Source organism: Salvia miltiorrhiza, chromosome 1 (assembly GCF_028751815.1).
Source record: "Salvia miltiorrhiza cultivar Shanhuang (shh) chromosome 1, IMPLAD_Smil_shh, whole genome shotgun sequence".
NCBI classification, from domain to species: domain Eukaryota; kingdom Viridiplantae; phylum Streptophyta; class Magnoliopsida; order Lamiales; family Lamiaceae; genus Salvia; species Salvia miltiorrhiza.
In genome coordinates, this window is record NC_080387.1 from 71,426,820 (window position 1) to 71,446,115 (window position 19,296).

General features: G+C 32.9%; 2 protein-coding genes across 5 annotated transcripts; both read right to left on the bottom strand.

Moving 5' to 3' along the window:
* Positions 1–5,088: 5,088 nt before the first annotated feature.
* LOC131005753 (probable protein S-acyltransferase 15) lies at positions 5,089–9,568 on the bottom strand. 3 transcript variants are annotated; one of them, XR_009095345.1, is made up of 8 exons: positions 8,944–9,568; positions 7,589–7,681; positions 7,404–7,505; positions 7,252–7,320; positions 6,900–6,998; positions 6,714–6,809; positions 5,822–6,107; positions 5,089–5,322 (listed from the first exon to the last, which is right to left on the bottom strand). XR_009095345.1 is itself a non-coding variant. In XM_057932813.1 (7 exons), exons 1-7 carry the CDS (start codon positions 9,214–9,216, stop codon positions 6,012–6,014), a joined length of 828 nt encoding a protein of 275 aa, XP_057788796.1. In that variant the 5' UTR covers positions 9,217–9,536; the 3' UTR covers positions 5,089–6,011. The 3 variants fall into 3 exon arrangements, 1 of the variants encoding a protein (XP_057788796.1); XR_009095346.1 differs by having other exon boundaries at positions 5,822–6,184; positions 6,229–6,809; positions 8,944–9,453; XM_057932813.1 differs by having other exon boundaries at positions 5,089–6,107; positions 8,944–9,536.
* A 6,699-nt stretch (positions 9,569–16,267) lies between these two features.
* LOC131005754 (ras-related protein RABF1) lies at positions 16,268–19,296 on the bottom strand. Of its 2 annotated transcripts, XM_057932816.1 has the most exons (8): positions 19,089–19,296; positions 18,703–18,779; positions 17,744–17,827; positions 17,559–17,653; positions 17,328–17,433; positions 17,014–17,103; positions 16,839–16,925; positions 16,268–16,603 (listed from the first exon to the last, which is right to left on the bottom strand). In XM_057932816.1, the coding sequence occupies exons 1-8, from the start codon at positions 19,111–19,113 to the stop codon at positions 16,562–16,564; spliced, it is 606 nt and encodes a 201-aa protein (XP_057788799.1). In that variant the 5' UTR covers positions 19,114–19,296; the 3' UTR covers positions 16,268–16,561. The 2 variants fall into 2 exon arrangements, with proteins under 2 accessions (XP_057788799.1, XP_057788798.1); XM_057932815.1 differs by having other exon boundaries at positions 16,268–16,925; positions 19,089–19,285.

Genomic DNA, 19,296 nt, shown 5'->3' on the forward strand with positions numbered 1-19,296 from the left:
ATGCAAACCTAATGAACTGGAAACAGCTAAGAATCCAGGCATTATTTTATCCTATTTTACATAATATTAATAATTCAGATGATGTGTTCTTCAAAAGCTAAATGATAAACAAAGTGTGATTTTGTGGCTGAAAAAAAGTATGAACATTCAATCATTTTTTAGTTTATTTTTTTGAGATCCAATATATACCGGTATGGCATAATAATCATATATACATAGTTGTACTAAAAGACATAAATTATATGATCAAGATTAATATTTTTAAAACTTTTAATTATATTACTTTTTTTGCTGAATTATTAATTTTGTCTCATTGATTACTATTATGCAAGTTGATCCACATACACCTAGCTAGATATATTAATTTAGCCTAACTTTTGGACAAAAACATAGACCAATAGCATGGTAACAGTTTTGGAATCCCAATGGCCAGCATTAAAATAAGAATAAGAATAATAAATATCCTAAATACATTATGAGTTAATCCCTTCGTTTTTTATTAAGTGTCCCCAGTCGTCAAATACAAATACCAATAAAATAAGATATTTTACATTTGTAACCTTAGTAATTATCATAATAAATGCATATATACAATTAATTATTATATTCATACAAGTATTAAATAAGGATAAAATAGGAAAAATGTCATAAATATACTCTCAAATTTTGAAATGAAACACTTATTGAGAAACAAAAAAAATGAGTTAAATGAAACACTTATAAAAAAAAAGGGATGGAATATGCATTATGACAATAAAATAAGATAGAAATCAAAGAGCAGAAAGACAAACCATCGTACGAAATTTATTACAAAAATTCTTCCGACCAACTTGAAATGATAAGATATGGCAATTTATGAACGACAATTACTAATTATCAACAACTATTGAAAGATACTACAAGTTAGCTTAGACTATTTTCCACGTCTCACCTACTAATAATTGGACCAATAGATTTGACTTGGTCGAATTAATGAAGTTGAGATTATAGATTAAAATTTGTTGAAATTTCATATGCTATAAATTATAATTAACCCCCATAATTTGCTACTTTCACATAATTGGTAACTTTTATTTTGAATAAATAAATTTGTAAAGACAACATAACAGTAAATTTATAACTTGAAATATTTAATTTTAGACATTAATTTTGTTCTAATTTCAAGCCAATTTACGCACACAATGACTAATTTTGATCACGTTAGAGCATTCACAGCAGATCTCTAAAAAATAATCCTAATTTTAAATTTGAGCTAAAATAATAAAAAGTGAGATAAAATGATCATTCAACAGATCACCTATATTAAATTGGGCCCACAAAAAAGTTTACACCCCCTCAAATTTAATCCTAAATTTACACCCCCTTAAATCTAATCCTAAATTTATAAAATAGATAATGAAAAATAGGAGAGCTACTGTGTGCAATTGTAAAATGTGGATTAAAAATAATTTAGGAAAGACTTTAGAAATTTTTTTAAGAATAAAATTTTGAGAGATATACCGTGGATGCTCACTCCCAGCAGAAATCCCAAAATTATGCTCCTATATTTCTCCCTAAAGTTTTCCTATTTAATTTTAGGATCTCGATTTTATAAATGCATACATCAGATCTCCTATTTTCTACATAAAAATAATAATTATGTGTGGGCCCTACTAATTATAAGCTTAAAATAAATTTAGGGTGGGTGTAAATTTAAGATTGAATTTAGGTGGGTGTAAAATTTTTTGTGGGCCCCATTCAATTTAGGGGATCTGCTGAATGCATTTTTTTTTTATCTCATTTTCAATTGTTTTAGCTTAAATTTAGAGTTAGTGATGCATTTAGGTGATCTGCTGGGATTAATCATATTACGTATGGTGACCGTTTCTTCCTTTCTTTCTTTTTGAATAAAACTTCAACTTTTTTAAATATAATCATTCAGATTACACGTGTAACGAAATCCAAATCGATCAAACAATACTTGTATTGGGCATTTTTTTTTAATATAAACCTAAATTATATAATGCGTCATGTATAATTGGTACACACATGTTAGTGGGGAGTTACATGACATCAAATGACTCATTAACGAATCCTTGTATGCTTGTACATTGAAGTCACAAATAAAATACTTCAATAAAATGTCCATGCCCAATAAAGCGTAGACACCTAATATGGGTTATTGAGATAATATTATTAACATGACTCAACGACCATAAAAGATATAATATAAAAAGTTATATAAATTCTCCTATACGAACGTTTGTACGATACAAAACATCCATATATTATAATATAAAAAAACTTGTAACTTGTATATAAATATAATTAGGGTAAATAATTCTTTAAGCTTCAATTGCTAGTATTAATTAGGGATCAAGTATATTAAAAAAAATTAACAATAATTATAATCATCAACGTGATGAGACATAAGTACAGAACATATAAATATCCAGATCTGCTCGTCCAATATCTATTATATAATCAAATAAGCAATCCGTAAGCAGACGAAACCTCTACACCACACAAAAGGTGAGAAAACTACCCACACAAAAGTGAAGAAATTACCTGCACGTAAACGAGATTGACCCCAAGACCTCTCACAAAGAGAGTCTTTAGTTGTCTCACCTTTGTCATTTGAGATATGTCTTATTGATTTTTTTATTTTATTTGTTGGAATAAAAAATTAAAGACATATTTATTAAGTACGCATAATCACCATTATCTAGCTAATACAAACCTTAGGGTTTATTTGTTTAGTAAGAGAAAAAGTTAATGAATCTATTTTAAGTTGAAAGTTTAATGAATCTTTGAAGATTCTATATCCTAGCCCTTTTTAACTTTTTCTTTTTATTGGCTTAGCAGTTCAATATGAACTCATATTTTACCTTCCATAGTTGACATATAACATTGTTTATTATGTAGTTAATTGTACAAGTGTTTGCCACAAACTATATGGCCCAACCATGTTTGGATAAATCACACAAATCTCATGCCTAATTAGTAGGTGCTACCCAAGCAAAAGCATTGATGGAATCCAAGAAAAAGTAAACAATTTATGGTAATTATCCTCTCAAGGACTATTTAGTCTTTTTCACATCCAAGAAAAACCAGCAATAGCACCATCCAATATCAATTGTCTTACTCTATATATTTGTTTATTTTGGGGGATATTATTCTCTAGTTTAGGTGGATGTTGATATCATCCTCTCCCTCTCTCTCTCTCTAACATATTTCTCAATGAACTGAAATCAAATGCGCCTTGCAGTGGATTGATACGAGTGATTAAGGTGTATAATATAATTATAATATATAATTTTTTATTAAATTTAAAAGCTCGATAAAACTACACAAATTTGTGCAACTATCCATATCACCTCTGATGCGGTATATGTAATACCAATTATAACTTATATTAATTTATTTTTGACTTAATTGTCATAATATTAATTAAAGTGGGATTATTAAATATTTTAAGAATTAAAAATTTATAGTACTATATAATTTTGATACATCATATCAAACAACATACTCCATCCGTCCTCATAAAATGTATTCAGTCTATATCTGGTAAGTTTTTCACTCACAATAAAGTGATATTCTTATTCCACTCACAACACATTCAACTACTTTATTAATATCTGTGTCATTTAGAAATGGATACTCTTTTTATAAGGACGGAGGGAGTACTATATTTACAGACATTTTAATTCATTCTACCAAAACATAATATTAATATGATACATAATAAAAGATATCACAGTCAGACATATTACACCTTAATCTCATTACATGTATTAAACTAGGCCTAGAAGTATTAGAGCTTATTTTGTCATTCGAAATTCAGAAAATCTAACTTGAGCATCAAAGAATTTAAGGCTTAAAACTTGATCAACTAACTCTAACTTCTTCATTAATAACGTGTCCACATCAAAACGTAGAACTTAGGTTGCCCAAAAATGGACACCAAATACACACTTGGAACATCGTCAACATTCTAAGACAATCTTGAACATCACTTTCTAGCATTATCCAAAAGCTTTTCTATTAATTTACGCTAACAAATTTAAATATAAGTCTAGCCTCCCTTATCTATACTTTATCCACAAAAATGATTTCCATGTTACATAATGATATCACAACACATTTTTTTACCTGCCCTACATGTGTGTGTATCTTGTTAAGATCTAGTCACATTTTCATCGGCCCAATTTGAAAAATGCAAGCCAAAAAGGCCCACATTTTTGGCTCTACCCCATTTCCCCCATTGGCCCGGTGGGCTCGGGCCGGGCTAGTTCTAGCCCGACGTTACAGTTTTGCCACCTCCGCCAGGATTTTTTTTGGGGGGGACTGAACTGTTACGGGGTTCGGGGGCGGTAGCCCCCGTTTTTTTTTTTTTGGGGGCATTCAATATATTTTAGACATTTTTTACTAAAATATAAATATAATCATAATAATAATAATATTTGTATTTTAGTAAAAAAAATGTCTAAAATGTATTGAATGCCCCCAAATTTTTTTTTTAGTAAATGTTGAACTATATTATCTATGAAAATGTTGTTATTATTATTATTATTATATTTGTATTTTAGTAAAAAATGTATAAATGTATTGAATGCCCCCAAAAAAATTTTTAGTAAATGTTTTGAACTATATTATCTATGAAAATGTTGTTATTATTATTATTATATTTGTATTTTAGTAAAAAATGTCTAAAATGTATTGAATGCCTGAATGTGAAGAAACACAAGTCTCAGATAGTGTTTGACTGAGCTTATAAGCTCTTTAAAGTGGCTTACAACTTACGAGTTGTTTATGAGCATATAAATATTTGACAAAATAAACTTTTAAACAACTTATAAGCTATAAAAATAACTCGAAATTGTAAGCTCCCCAAAATGTAAGTTCTTTCATTCCAACTTATTTTTTCAACATCTTATATGCAACAATCATTTTACGAATAATATTCAGTTATAGTTTGTTATTTCCATCGTGTACTCTTTAAAGTTCATCCAAACACCTTGACAACTTATAAGCTTTCGAAAAACTACACCTTATGAATCATTAGAGCTTATAAGCTCTTTAAAATAAGCTTAGTCGAACACCCCCTTAAACAATCATTAATGAAATAGACAACATCATCACAATCCAATCCACAATGTCGATAAGTTTTTCACATGTAGGGTTGGGGGTTGAAAAGACAACATTTAGGTCAAAAATTGGGAGTTTATAATTTTACACCACATATGGTTTGTTTCAATCGCCTTCTCTGAAATCTCAAAGTCCCTTTCCACTTAACAAGAGAGATCCAAAAAGGCCCCATCCCTTCACAAGTCACTGTCACTGGAAACATGTAAAACACACACAACACACAGTGAGGAGGGTCCCTCTCATCCATTAGTTTTCTTGCCATTCAACTAAATCTGAACCAAAATGAATATTGACACTTGATTTGTTTCCTACATAATTCTTTCACCACATTTTCTACTGTCTAATTTTTTGGACAAGTGTAGAGTAGTTCTAGTAATCATTCTTGATTCCCTTAGCAAGAAGAAGACACTATTATCCGACGTCAGAATCAATACTCCAACCATTAACTCATTCAAACTAGAGACAAGAATAAGAAGATTAATTGCCAACAAACTAGATTAATTGAGGACAACATATGCTATACAATATGTGCAGAAGGAATTTGTGCATTTGGATATGAACTAACTATTTTCTAGACTCTGTGCTTTAAGACCTGAAACGACTGGTGCAACGAAGATTCGAATGAAGTATCTAATCAGAGATCGATAGGATCTGTGAAAGCGCAGTATATGATTTTCAAAATAATACTTACCAGTTTCAAGCAAATACGATATACAGCAATTCGAGGGGCCTGAATGTGTTTTCCCAGTCAGGCTATAGTACACACACGGTATTTTACCCGGAGCAGATGCAGATGCAGATGTCATTGATCCAACTCGTGCTGCAATAACTGAGTCAAGGGAATTTGGTTGTTTCCAGAGTCGATACCAGATCAACGTGGGTCATGAGCTTTCACGTGTAGTAGGGAAGTTAAGTCCATCTTTGATATGACTGGTTGCTGTGGGCCAAAGCCATTTTAGCATATCAGAACCCAAAACCTGATCAAAAGAAAGATATTCAAACTTCAGCTGATATTCGCACACACAGATATGATATTCAATGCATGCAGCAACAGCTGTGGTCACATTAACAAGTGACGAAGGGCATTATTGTAGCTACGGTAGCAATCAAACTGAGCCATGTTAAAGTTCAAGCACAATTCACATGTTGAGTATGCTTGATAGGCCCAATAGCTTAATGTTCAAACTTGGATCTGTTGAAACCAATCTCGACTAGGCGACAGAAAACAACAGAGAAATATACAAAAAACATGAAATCCAGCAGGTGATTTCGAGAGAAGCTTCACCAATTAGAGTTTCAAAGTACTCTTTCACAATTTAAGAACTGGGATATATAAGAGCAATACATGTGTCAGACAACTTGCTCAATGGGAGGGATTTGTGGGCATAGTTGCGGATGTTTTATGACAGCAAATTAAATTTTACAGAAGATATGCAAGATTCCTATTCGTGGAGAAGATTGGGAGTTATTGGACGATCAGACTTCAAGTTTCAGATTTGGCTTAATGCATTTGCCTCTCCCAAAACACACCATAATCACGTAAGAAAGAAATGTGGGCAACTGAAAAAAAGGTAGGGCGAGACCAGGGTGGCATTTTTGTAAAAACCAACGTCATAAGGATGGTGATAGCTCAGTCCAGATTTCCTCGCCAACCAAGCAGCTCGTTTTCCCTCGTGGTACTGAGAAGTAAATCATTATTAGACCATTCATTAGAATCATAATGATGGATATGAATGATGTAGCATAAATTCTCAAGACACGATCCTTACCTCTATAGTTGTCATGTTATGAGAAGCGAGATATATATTCCAGATTAATAGACTTCCAAGTGTCAAACTTAAAGCTGTGATCCATGATCCAATACCAATCTGAAATTATAACAACTCTGTGAGACATTCTTAAAAATCATTAGATGATTGAGGTTTCAAAATACTGTGGTTTGGCACAGATCTCAAAAAGAGCCATCCAAGAGTTTAAGGGACTAAAAAGGAGAACTACCAAAGCAGTATTTTTCTCCGGATTATAGCTGCTAAAAAAATGATTGACTATAATTTCAGGACAAAAAGGTATACAACAGACATGGATACACGGTGGTGGAAAAATTATCTAATAGAAACTCACACGAAAGGCCTTTGAAGTGGAGCTGGCACCAATATCCCAATCCTTAATTATGCAGCTTATTATGATAGCCTGTGAATGGAGAAATGTTATGCACAAATCGTGATAGGAAAAAACATCAACTAGTGTACGTAGAAATGCATGTTTATGCATACCGCAGAGTATGTGCTTGCAGCAGTTGCGTAGAAGACTAAAAGAAGAAATGGCTTGTAGTTTCTCTGGCCCACACAGTTATTAATCCAGGAACAGTGGTGATCCTAACAAAACATGATTATAAGAAAATAATGAAACTTTGATGCTACATAAGAAATCAGTATTCACACGTCCAGGAGACACCCACCATCCTCAGAACACACCTTCTGCAGACACGGCAATGATGGGCTCTAGGAGGTCTGTATGTCGAACACTTGTCACATTTCCTTGGAACCACACCCTGAAAGGCATGAAACCCAAATTCGAATGATTTCCTCCAGATGTAAATTAGATAGAGAACTGGATATGCTAAGAAATGATAGTACAATGTTATGATCCCACATCGAAACCACAACCAATTATGGGCGCCGGTGGTTACTTAAGTGGAACTGTGGAAGTCAAACCTCCACCTTTGAGCTAGCTTTTGGGTGGAGTTATGGCTTCCATTCTTGAGTTCCTAACATACAAGCTTCATTTTTCTTAAGAAAAACAACACAAATTTGACCTATGAAGCATTGTCACTATGGTAGGAATTTAGAGATCAGATCTAATAAAATAAGAAAAAGTTGAAGAACTAGGATTTTTACTAGACAAAGAACTTCCACAGAATTATAAGATTGTAACAGAACATTTCTCTTCTAGATAAAATTACTTTTCCTTGTTATCTATGAGTAACATTAACATATGACGAGAACACAATTATGCTGAAGAAACATAGACAAACTATTGAAATGATGAACATGGAGATATCAAACTATACATTTGATCTTTTTATTTGCAAATGTATTTTTTTTTTTTTAGAAGAAAAAAGAAAATATTGCAACTGAAAATTGTTAAGAGGCGATGCCTATGAGATCCTTAAACTTCTCTGAAGCTGTAACTCTTTGTAACTTCAGTGAACTTTCTACGCGCTTGTAAGTGAGTTGGCCGGCACAATAACAACAAAAGAAGTGTGAAAAGTAATAACAATAGAAACGTTCAACCTCGTCAGCAGGGAAGGATTGGTAATCTTAGGATAAATATAAATTGATACATTATAGTATCAATGATTCAATTCTACCAGCTGAACAGAACGTCTTCTCCCAAACCAAATGAACAATCTAATGCCATCAACTGTTGTGTTCTTTAATTAATTCCCATTATACCTAAACATGCTAGAGTACAACACTAATCTCGATTCCTTTCGAGTCCCTAATGCTCCACATACCTAAAACATAAAGTTGTGGCTGACATTTTATCACTGAAGGTGCTAAAGCATATCTCCAAATCAAGTAATACACCACTCAATATCAACAAAATGGATGTTTTCCTCTGATTTAGGGGAACAATGCAATGAACTCCCACCAAAAATCATCATAAACCAGAGAAGCTAACTTTGACACAAACACGGATCATAATTCATACTACACATACTAAGTTGGCATAATTAAGAATTCAATCTTTTAAGCAGACTAATTTACCCCTTCATTCAAAATTGCTAAATCGAGACTATAAACAACTCACATTTCTCTTGATTTCTTGATCTGAGGCATAGTTCTCTTCAACATCAGGGAGAAAGCCAGATGGGACGCCGCCGGGATCCACTAGAACACACACTAAAAACGAAAAAACACACAGAGAAGCCAAACCAGTGAAGATCAAAGAGTTGAGCAATCCAGCTGAGCTCTGTAATCCAGTCCAATCTTTAATGAACACGAATACTGTCATGTAATAAACGAAGACCACTATAGTAATCACCGATAAAACTGGGATTGATAGAAATCTTTTCAGCTTCATTTTGGGATAATTTTTCCAGTAATCATCAGAACTTCGTCTCCTGAAATTTGGGGTAAAAAAACAAAAAGCCTTTACAAAATTAAGAATGATTTTGACCAATTTCAAAAAATTCTCAAATTGTTATCCCTTTTTAATTAGACTAGCCCAATAAATTTAGATCTGTGAGCCCAACTGGATACGTCTGCTACAGTCTACAAGTCCAATAAACCCTAATTGCCTTCTTTGAGAGTTTGGGGGATTTTTTGTTTTTCTGTATTCAAAAAGCAGAGATATATACACATTAAAAATTTAGTTAGTTAGTGTTGATTTTCAATGGTAGACTAGTGGAGCCGAACCGAATACAAGTATGCTCGAGCTAGTTTCGTAAGATATTTATATGTTTATATTAGGTTCGATCTTTTCTTGGGCTTGAGCTCAGCTCGACACCTAGAATAAAATCTTTTCATAAAATGAATTTTTTTTTAAAATTTAAAACACGACGCAAATATATAAAACTATTATTTTCATGTAGTTTTTTTGTTCTAAATTTTTGTTTACTATTGTAGTTTTATTTTATGGAAGTATTCTTCTACCCCCACCTCATACGTGGAAAATATACATCTTCTTAATTCTTTTAATTCATATTTCTTTAGATTTTGTTTCTTAGAATAGTTTTCTTTTTCTTCTTTTTCAAAATATAATCAATAATGGTTCCTCATTTTCAACCCTTGTGACTCGAAACCTCGAAATATTGATTGATGAAAAAACGTCTTACCAATTAAATTGTGCTTTGTTATCTTCTTAGAATAATTTTGGCCTCTATATTTTATATCTTGTTTCTCATCATGAAAGAAAAATGTAATTTTAATTGTTTATGATTTCACTTGTTTTATAATAATAATAATAATAATAATAATAAGCTGCAATGTACTTACAAATTTTTCGATTTTATTTTATTTTATCTTATCTTATTTTAAGTTGGGGTCGAACCTCTCAATCACTCACCATCATTAAAGTAAAATTGAAACCCATAAAGATAAATTATATTGCAAAATTATAATCCATTCCCATTTTCATAAAATACCAGTTGACATAAATGTAGGCAAACACCCTATTGTGCGTTGTGCAATGGAAAACTTTGAGTTGGTCTATTCACATGTCAACATACTTTTTTCTCCCAATTCTCAATTCCAAAATACTCAAAAGCACTTTTGATTTATTCACTCATAAAATGCTAAGTTCCAATTCATTTTTCCAATGCTATATCATCAATCACACCCCTAATAATCTTTTATGGTTACATCACCTAATTACTCCTTTTCTCCATACCAATATACCACAAAGCTAAGTGTGCTCCACCATAACTTTTTTTTAAAATAAATTCATCCAAAACATGAAATTTAGCCATACATTCATAAACTATATCTAGAAAGAAAAAAAATAGAACATAAAATGAAGCCAAACCCCATCTCTCTCTCTCTCCTTTTTTTGTCAATGAATAAATCATGTTAAAGATCAATACGATGGACTCAAACATGAAACCTTCGACTCAGACATTAATCACTCTACCACTGGATCAATAAACGCATACCTCTATGTCTCTCCTATTACTATTAAGAGCATCAAGACCGATTTAGCACTCTCTCCCTCATCTCTCTCTCTCTCTCTCTCTCTCTCTCTCTCTCTCATATCAAACACACAACATCTGTGTAGCAATAATAGTTAACTTCACTAATCCACCCAACCAAAGCTGCCGCGCGCCGCCGTCGGAAAAGGAAAGAATGAGCTTCTGCGAGAGGCACGACGGAGGAGGGCCGGTGAGATCATTCCGGCGGAGCTGCGGCCGGCTAGTGAAGGAACAAAGGGCCAGATTTTACATCCTCCGCCGCTGCATCGTCTTGCTTATTTGCTGGCAAGATTAAGTAGTATTTGTTATTTACATGTACTCGATCGCATGTATTGTCAATAAGATATGTTAGTTTATATTAATTAATTGATAGCTGAAATATATTCCACTCTTTTATACGAATATTGTCGTTGTTGAGTTTTTATATAGGGTTAATTATTTGATTAATATATCCGGATTTTCATTTTCCTTCACTGAGAAAAAAATGATTCCTTTTGAGCATTATTTGGGGTTTATTGTGCTATCTTGTGTGTGTCAACAAATGATATTGTTGAAGAAATTAAATTCACTACACCCCAGTTTCTCTGTAATGGAATACCATATATAGTAATCACAGTTTTGTTTTATTTATTTATATATTTCTTTATTTTTCCCTTAAAAAATTGCTTACTTTGATTAAAAAAAAAGAAGAAGAAGAAGAAAATATATATTTTCACCATATTTTGGCTATTTTAACGTTAATATGATAGAAAAATTTCTCTAGGTAGGAGAAAATATTTTGTCGGACAACTCATTTTCACTATTTTATCTCCACTTAATATTAGATAAATTATCTTTGAGTATTGGTGTGAAAATATTTTATAACATTTTTTTCATTTTTCTCATTTCATATAATAAAAACTGAGAAGAAAATATATTTTCTCATCTTTCATTTTGACGCATATTTCTCACTTTTTTCTAATCCATCATTTTTTAATGAAAATTTTACAATCGAAAAGACCAATCATGAAATGATATATATCCAGTCCAGTGACGACGTGTTGCCATGAGATAGTTTGACTAATTGAAATATAAATATCCCATCAACGGCTAATTAATACTATGATCAATTCCTATTTTGTGTTTTTTTAGACAAAAAAATTTCTTCCGTTATAAGTTATAACACATCATTATTCTATTCTTGAATGTTATAAATTAAAGATGACGTTAGTTACAATAAACAAATATAAAATCTGATTTGTGATAAATTTTATCGAAATTGTTTAGTTACGCTTGATCCATAGTTCAAAGATAAGGTCATAGTCAAGTTCAGTAATCTGTCTTTTTAGTCTCATACTAGCACACGCCCACTCGTGCGATGCACGATCAATATCAAAATTGAACGATATTTTAAATAAATAAATATGTATATTAAATATATACTATAATTTAAATATAAATATAAATCTAAATAAAAAATTTAAATTATCCACGATATAATTTCAATAAAAAACGTATTTGAAAATATATAAATTTTCAATTTTGTATTTTTAATTACCAATTAATTTATTTTTATTGATAATTAAAAGAAATTATAAAAGAGAAAGGAGAGATAAAAGATGAGAGAGAGAAAAAATAATTTTGTAACTTTAATTGATAATAACTTATTCGTTTTAAATTTATTTTTTATAATTTTTATATTAAATTAAAAATCTTTTCGTTATCTTTAATTTAACATCCATGTTGAATATATTTTTATTAATCAAAGTTGACGATTTTTATAAAAGAATCAAAATAAAAAAAGAAAAATGAGGAGAGAGAAATTTTGATGGGAAAAAGTAGTCGTTATACTGCTCTTTTATATAATATATAGATATCATTACGTAAAACATTAATAATAACACCCTTAAAAAACATTTATAATAGGATATATCAATATTATACATGTATAATGCCAACCAATAAAGTAAAATACGAAAATAAATTACTACAATGTATTATCGGTAAGAAATATCAATTCAACATTATACACGTACTCAATTTCAATAAATACACGAACTTTCATGCAATTTTAATATTGCATATGAATTAAAAATCATGCTTCCAAATTCAAAGACTTTCAATTGTTAGAGCATCGTTAACGTCTTACACGATCCAGCCTACTCGTGTAAGGTGTTGCAGCCCCCTCCCCCCCCCCCCCTACTCGTGTATTACACGATCTATCGTGTATACACGATGTGTCTTTAAAACCGACGCGTGTTCTACAGCCCCTCATTTCTCCTTTAAAAAGTCATGTAGGCTATCATGTACTCAATGTGGTCCCCCCCTCATAAAATAAGTTATCATGTAGGCTATCATGTAACCTCATTGCGGATGATTGTCCATTTTCGACATATTTATATGATCATGGCTGCTGAAGTGGCAATAATGTCATTGTGGGCTGAAGTGACAATTTTATTGTGACTAATTGAAGTGACACAGACATCCAACTATATCGTTTGGTAGATCGAACGTTCAAGTCATGCAGACATTAATTTCGTTCACCTTATAATTAATTTGGAAATTGATAATTGCATAAAAAAATCAGACAAATTGAAAGTTCATGTATTTAGAGAATAAATTTTAAGTTTACCGTGCATAACCAAAATGTAATAAAATTTTATATATTTAATTAGATGTAATTACCTCATAAAATAAAATAGAAAATTAAATGAATGGACAAAAAGAATTGCATGAATAAATATCAAATCACAAACAGTTATATTGTGTTGCCAACATTTGATAATTCTTTGAATATGATTGCCAATTTGAGCTTGACCAATAATTTGGTGTTTCATTGAATGTAGTAAATGAGGGTAGGATGCATGAATATATATTTTGATTTAATTTGTCCAAATTGTTGGTTAAGTTATATGGTGGATTTATGTAGTGGCTCTAGGTAGCTTTTGTCTCATTGTCTGCCATTTATTAAATTGAAGAAATATGCAATGATGTTGGCTTTCTAGTCCTTTAATTCTATTTATATCTTATCTTTATATGATATAATATCATATCATAATATATAAAAAATAAAATTAAAATATATGTAAGTATATATAATACTCCTACTTAGTAATTTGCTGTGTGAGATCCGTATTGTTAAGAAAATGGTTCAGTTTATTAATTGTTTCGTGGGTCTAGAATTACCGTAGAAAATACTGTAAAGTATTACTATGATTTTTTCACATTTATTTTCTAAGAAAAAGCATTGTTACATTAGAGCATCCGCAACGCTCTATTTTGCGGGCTCCGTCGTGCGGCGTGGGGAGGGTGTGTTGGTGTCAAGGATGGCGCCGACACAAAGATGAAAAAAAGTGTTTGCGTGTTGTGCACGCTCGTAACTTATAAAAAAAGAAAGAGGAGAGAGTTATAGAGCCAATACACTGGAAAAAAAAGGTAAAATTGGGACTACCAATTAATCTTAAATAAGTTAAAGAGTATATGGAGCCCATTAGGGATATACTTATCAAATTACAATAAAATAGCTAGAAAACATATTCCCTTCATCCACGAAAGAAGTTTCTAGAAGAGAGTGACACAAGTTTTAATAAAATATTGTTGAGTATATTAAGAGTAGAGAAAAAAAATATTGATTATAATGGGAAGAAGAAATTTCTTTTATGTACGCCCCAAAAAGAAAAAATAGGAAGTATTTTCGTGGACGAATGGAGTATAATTTTATGAAACATGATAAAAAAAACTTAATACTCCTTCCATCTCACTTCACTTGATCTATTTCTTTTCGGCACAGTTATTTAAGAGAAAAATATTATAGTGTAAAAATGTGTAAAAGTGCATGAACTCGTATTTATTGTAGTGAAAAGTAAGGGTTAATAGCCGCTAAATACATCAGAAAATTTTATTTTCTGGTATATATCATGACCCCTAATTTTGACGGCTAAATACACCAATTTTTAATTTGTCTAATTTTTCCCACGGCGAAGGACTCCGGCGAAATCGAAACTGACGTGGCAAGTACTTAGACAAAACGACGTCGTTTCATTATTAATTAAAATTAGTTTATATTTAATTAAGAATAAAATTATTAATTATATCCCCTAATCTAGCCACGTCACCCCCTCCCCTTCCCCCACCCCCTGCGCAAACCCTCCTCCTTCTCCACCCCGGCGCCACCACCGTTTTTCGACCGTCTCCGTCGCCGACTAGACCAACGCCCTTCCTCCGGCGACTGGTCCATGCCGCCAAGCACAGCGCTGCCCCCTCCTCTCTCTTTCCCGTACACAAAGACGAAGAATCGAGCCCTGATTTTTCCAAATCAGAGATCGCAAGCCAGTCCTTTCTCTCTTCTCCAATCTCGCCGCCGTCGTTCCTCCTCCGGTGAGGTCAGGCCCAGCCAAGAACGACGCTCCTCATCGGACGCCGGCCACCCCTCTCCCTACGAAATCCCGCCGCTGCAACCTGAAGTCTGCAAAGTACTCGAGCCTCGATCCTTCATGTTCTCCTTGATTCCAGCCGCCGCCGCTACTGAAACCCTAGCACCGCCGCTGCGGCGACTCCTTCTTCGGTGAGTCGCGAAGAGATTGGGCGAGCTCCCGCATCTGGAAGACTGACGAGAAATCGCCATCCTCAGTCTCAATTCCTGGAATTCGGCGATACAGCGTGAGAGATAGAGAGAGTGAACAGTGTGTGCGGGTGTGATTTGGCAATTCCGATGCCACGTTTGCATTCCGATGGCCACGTTGGCCTTCCGGCGTCCACGTCAGTTTTAATTTGGGGGAACTCTAAATTTATGGGAAAAATCAGACAAATTAAAAATTGATGTATTTAGCAGCCAAAATTAAGGGTCATGATAAATATCAGAAAATGAAAATTTCTGATGTATTTTGCGGCTATTACCCCGAAAAGTAATTACCCAAAAAGGAAACAAGCCAAATCGAATGAAATAACCTAAAAAGAAAAGCATGCCAAGTCAAATGATAAGAATGGAGTATCTTTTACTCCCTCCGTCCCAGCCTAGTAGTCCTATTTTTTTTCGACACGAAAATTAAGAAATTTATTTTTTAGTAGAAAAGTAATGTGGTCAACTTTATTTTAGTCATTTTACTACACTCATAAAATAAGAATGAGATTATTTTAATAGAACGTCCCAAAAAAGAAAACAAAACTATTAGAGTGAGACAGAGAAAGTATTTATTTGACTATATATAAAGTTCACCTAAATACAAATCTCCTTTACTATATGACTCGAAACTTGTCTCTTTCGCAGGTTAAAAGAAGCAATATTATTAGTAAAAAGTTGAGGATGTTGTAATTATAAAAATTAAAAAGTGGTACTGTAATTGCAACATTTTAAAAGTCGTGTGAAGTTTTAGAGGCACGAACATATACTCGTGCCTAAAATCTGCAATGAATAAACACACCATATGTAGGTAAAATTTTCAAACTCCAAGCGAGAAGACCCAATTATGCAGGTAAATATTCATATGATACACATAAAATCTAGGCCAGATGAAGAAGCAAGAACAAGAGTCGAGCTGCTGAGCCCAATACAACAAACGCGTAAAGGATCAATCTATTATACATCCGTAGCAACAAATCGCACACTTTAGGAAAAATACATTAAGACAGCTACGGGCGTGCATATATATAAGGAGTCACAGTCTTGCTATTCAACACGAACGCGAGTACAACTAAAATGACAGTTAGAATATACATTTAAATGCAAGGCAGATGGAGGTATGGTTTCTGACGTTTGACCACTTACAGAGGAGGAGCTGGGCGCGGCAGTCTCTTGGCAATTTCCTGGAAAAATCAGAACATCATGAAACCAAAGCAGGTCAGCTAGGAGGAAGGGCAGATTGTTCGAGTTTTGACACTTGAGAAATATGTAACATGTTAAGTGAAGCAATAACTATTGTGTTATAGGAGGATGATAAAATTGCATTATCGCCAGAGACATAATATCTTTATGTTTCCTAGATTTGCATGTCTCATGTGCAAACGTGATGCGATGGAAAAGGGGAATTGTTAAAGGCACCTCAAAGAGCTGGTTTATGTTGTCTGCCGTCTTTGCAGATGTCTCAATAAAGAACATTCCATTCTTTTCCGCATAATCAATTCCATCCTTCACAAATGCAAGGAAATACAATGCATGTTCATAAATAAAATATGCTATAGCAACGGGAATCAAATCCAATATATATGCTGCTTACCTGAGTTGATACTTCTCGTTTTTCATTTAGATCAGCTTTGTTACCAACTAAAGCCATGACTATATCAGGACTCCCATGCTTTTGTAATTCCTATGAATGTCAAAATAGACAGAGTAATAACTAATAAGGAAATGGTTTTCTAGACATGGCAAGCATGGTAAAAGAATAGGATTCTGGATGTTAGATACTAAAAATAAATATTGGAAACATACACGAGCTACATATAAAATAATGTATTTTCCTTTGTTACATCTCATTATGAACACCGACTGCAATAATCATTGCACATAACATATTAAATTAGTAAAACATACCTTGACCCAATATTGCGCCTTATGAAATGATTCCGGACTAGTTATATCATAAACAATGATGGAAACTGCAGCTCCTCTATAATACAGTGGTGCCAGAGCTGCATACCTGAGTAGAAACAAGAGTAAGCTAATTTACGATCGTAATCTCAGTAAACACTGGCAAAATCATATTCCCAGACTGAAAAGACCAAGAAAAATATGTTACAACTAGTGATATCAACTAAAAGATACCTTTCTTGACCTGCAGTGTCCCAAATTTCAAATTTCACTGTAGTAGAATCTTGTAAGGCTATTGTTTGAGACAAGAATGATGCTCCAATGGTGACCTAATCATGATCCATGAAAGAATTAGAAGTTTAAATAAGTCAATCACAGACTCATATGATCCAACATAAACAATTTTATACTTCTATTACCTTAGATGTTGGATCGAATTGGCCACGAACAAATCGGAGGACAATGCAACTTTTCCCAACACCAGAATCACCTAACAGCACCAACTGTAAACATCAAGAGTAACGGATCAAGTTATGTTTGTCCGATGCTCCACATTTTTAAACATTATTTTCTGCAAAATGTTGTCAGGTTTACAACAAAAGAAAACTGATCTCATGTCAGGATAATGACCCTACGATCTAGCAAAAAAGGTCAGAACTTTAACACTGATATATTTCAGTTACAAGCCCAACAGCATAAGTAGTTGACAACCGTGCTATGTTAGGGAAGATAACAGCCCAAGATAGAAGGAAAATATTGACTGTTTCCGTACCAATGAAATTGCAACTTCCATCGTCAGGACCAACTCATTAAATTGAACATGATTTAAGCAAAGAGATCAAATTATTTACTTAATGTACAAATACTTATCTCCCATTTAATAATGGTTCAAAATTCCATGACGAATGCATGTGAATGCCCAATTAGTATTCCTATCAAAATACACTTACAAAAATATCAAATTCACAATGAGCCAAAAATTACTAAAATCCAAACACTCCCAGCACCTAGTAGACTAAAAAAATTCTATCTCGGAGTCACAATTATGATACAAACACATTAATATTCAAAACATACTTCTCAAGCCATACCATTCAGTTTCTACCTAACATCTCTCCAACTTCTAAGTCTTGAACTTTAAACCAATACAATTCAGCCATTAGCCATCAAATTTTTTCCTTTCCTAATCTATGCCATGAATCCTTTGCCACATAGTCACTCTTCCGACTTCCAATAGCATCACAACTTTTTTTTTTTTAAGAGGTAACAACTTTAAACCTATTCCACCATTTGCTTACATGTTTCCTACTGAATTAGCAAGACAACACAAACGGCATTATATATACAATTTCCTTATAATAAAGCAAGCATTATTTACCTTGACTTTAAGGTTCTTCGGGTCATTCGCGCCACCATTGTCCAGGTTAACACCCCCGATCCGCCCAGCACTTCTATCTGAAAAATACAAGATTCGACAAATTAATCTAAAATATACACCGATCAAATGATCAACCATTCAAAATATCCTAAGATTCCAAGTCTATATGAGCAGCAAATCAGCCAAAATAATCCGAGTCAATGGAAAAATACCATGAACCATTTACCAGGAGTGATCGAACATCGATTTCAGTCTACTCTCAATACAATCAATCAATAATTCACGAAAAAAACGCACTTATTCCGAAAAATAAAAATAAAAAAAACGGAACATGAAATTTAGGGATAGAGGATTATTAATCGGAAACCCTAAATGTTGAAATTAACCTGGAACTGACGAAGCGCAACCCATGGAGCAGCGGATTGCAGGGTGTTAAGATTGTATCTATATGTATATATATGTATGTATTGGTCTCAATTCCAAATCACATCAAAGGCCGACGGCACCTAAGAAGAAAACTTGCTCTAATGCGATAAAATCTGGAATTGGAATGTGTGTGTGTGTGAGAGAGATAGAATTAATAAATTAATAGTA

Bases quoted from the DNA above. Each gene is read 5' to 3' on its own strand.
- LOC131005753 (XM_057932813.1), bottom strand. From the start codon at position 9,216: ATGAAGCTGAAAAGATTTCTATCAATCCCAGTTTTATCGGTGATTACT. The intron at 7,321-7,403 runs GTATGCATAAAC...CTCCATTCACAG, and splicing joins CTGCAAGCACATACTCTGCG to GCTATCATAATAAGCTGCAT. The intron at 6,108-6,713 runs GTCTCGCCCTAC...TCTTTTGATCAG, and splicing joins TTTACAAAAATGCCACCCTG to GTTTTGGGTTCTGATATGCT.
- LOC131005754 (XM_057932815.1), bottom strand. From the start codon at position 19,113: ATGGGTTGCGCTTCGTCAGTTCCAG. The intron at 17,654-17,743 runs GTAATAGAAGTA...GATCATGATTAG, and splicing joins AATTCGATCCAACATCTAAG to GTCACCATTGGAGCATCATT. The intron at 17,104-17,327 runs GTATGTTTTACT...TGACATTCATAG, and splicing joins AGGCGCAATATTGGGTCAAG to GAATTACAAAAGCATGGGAG.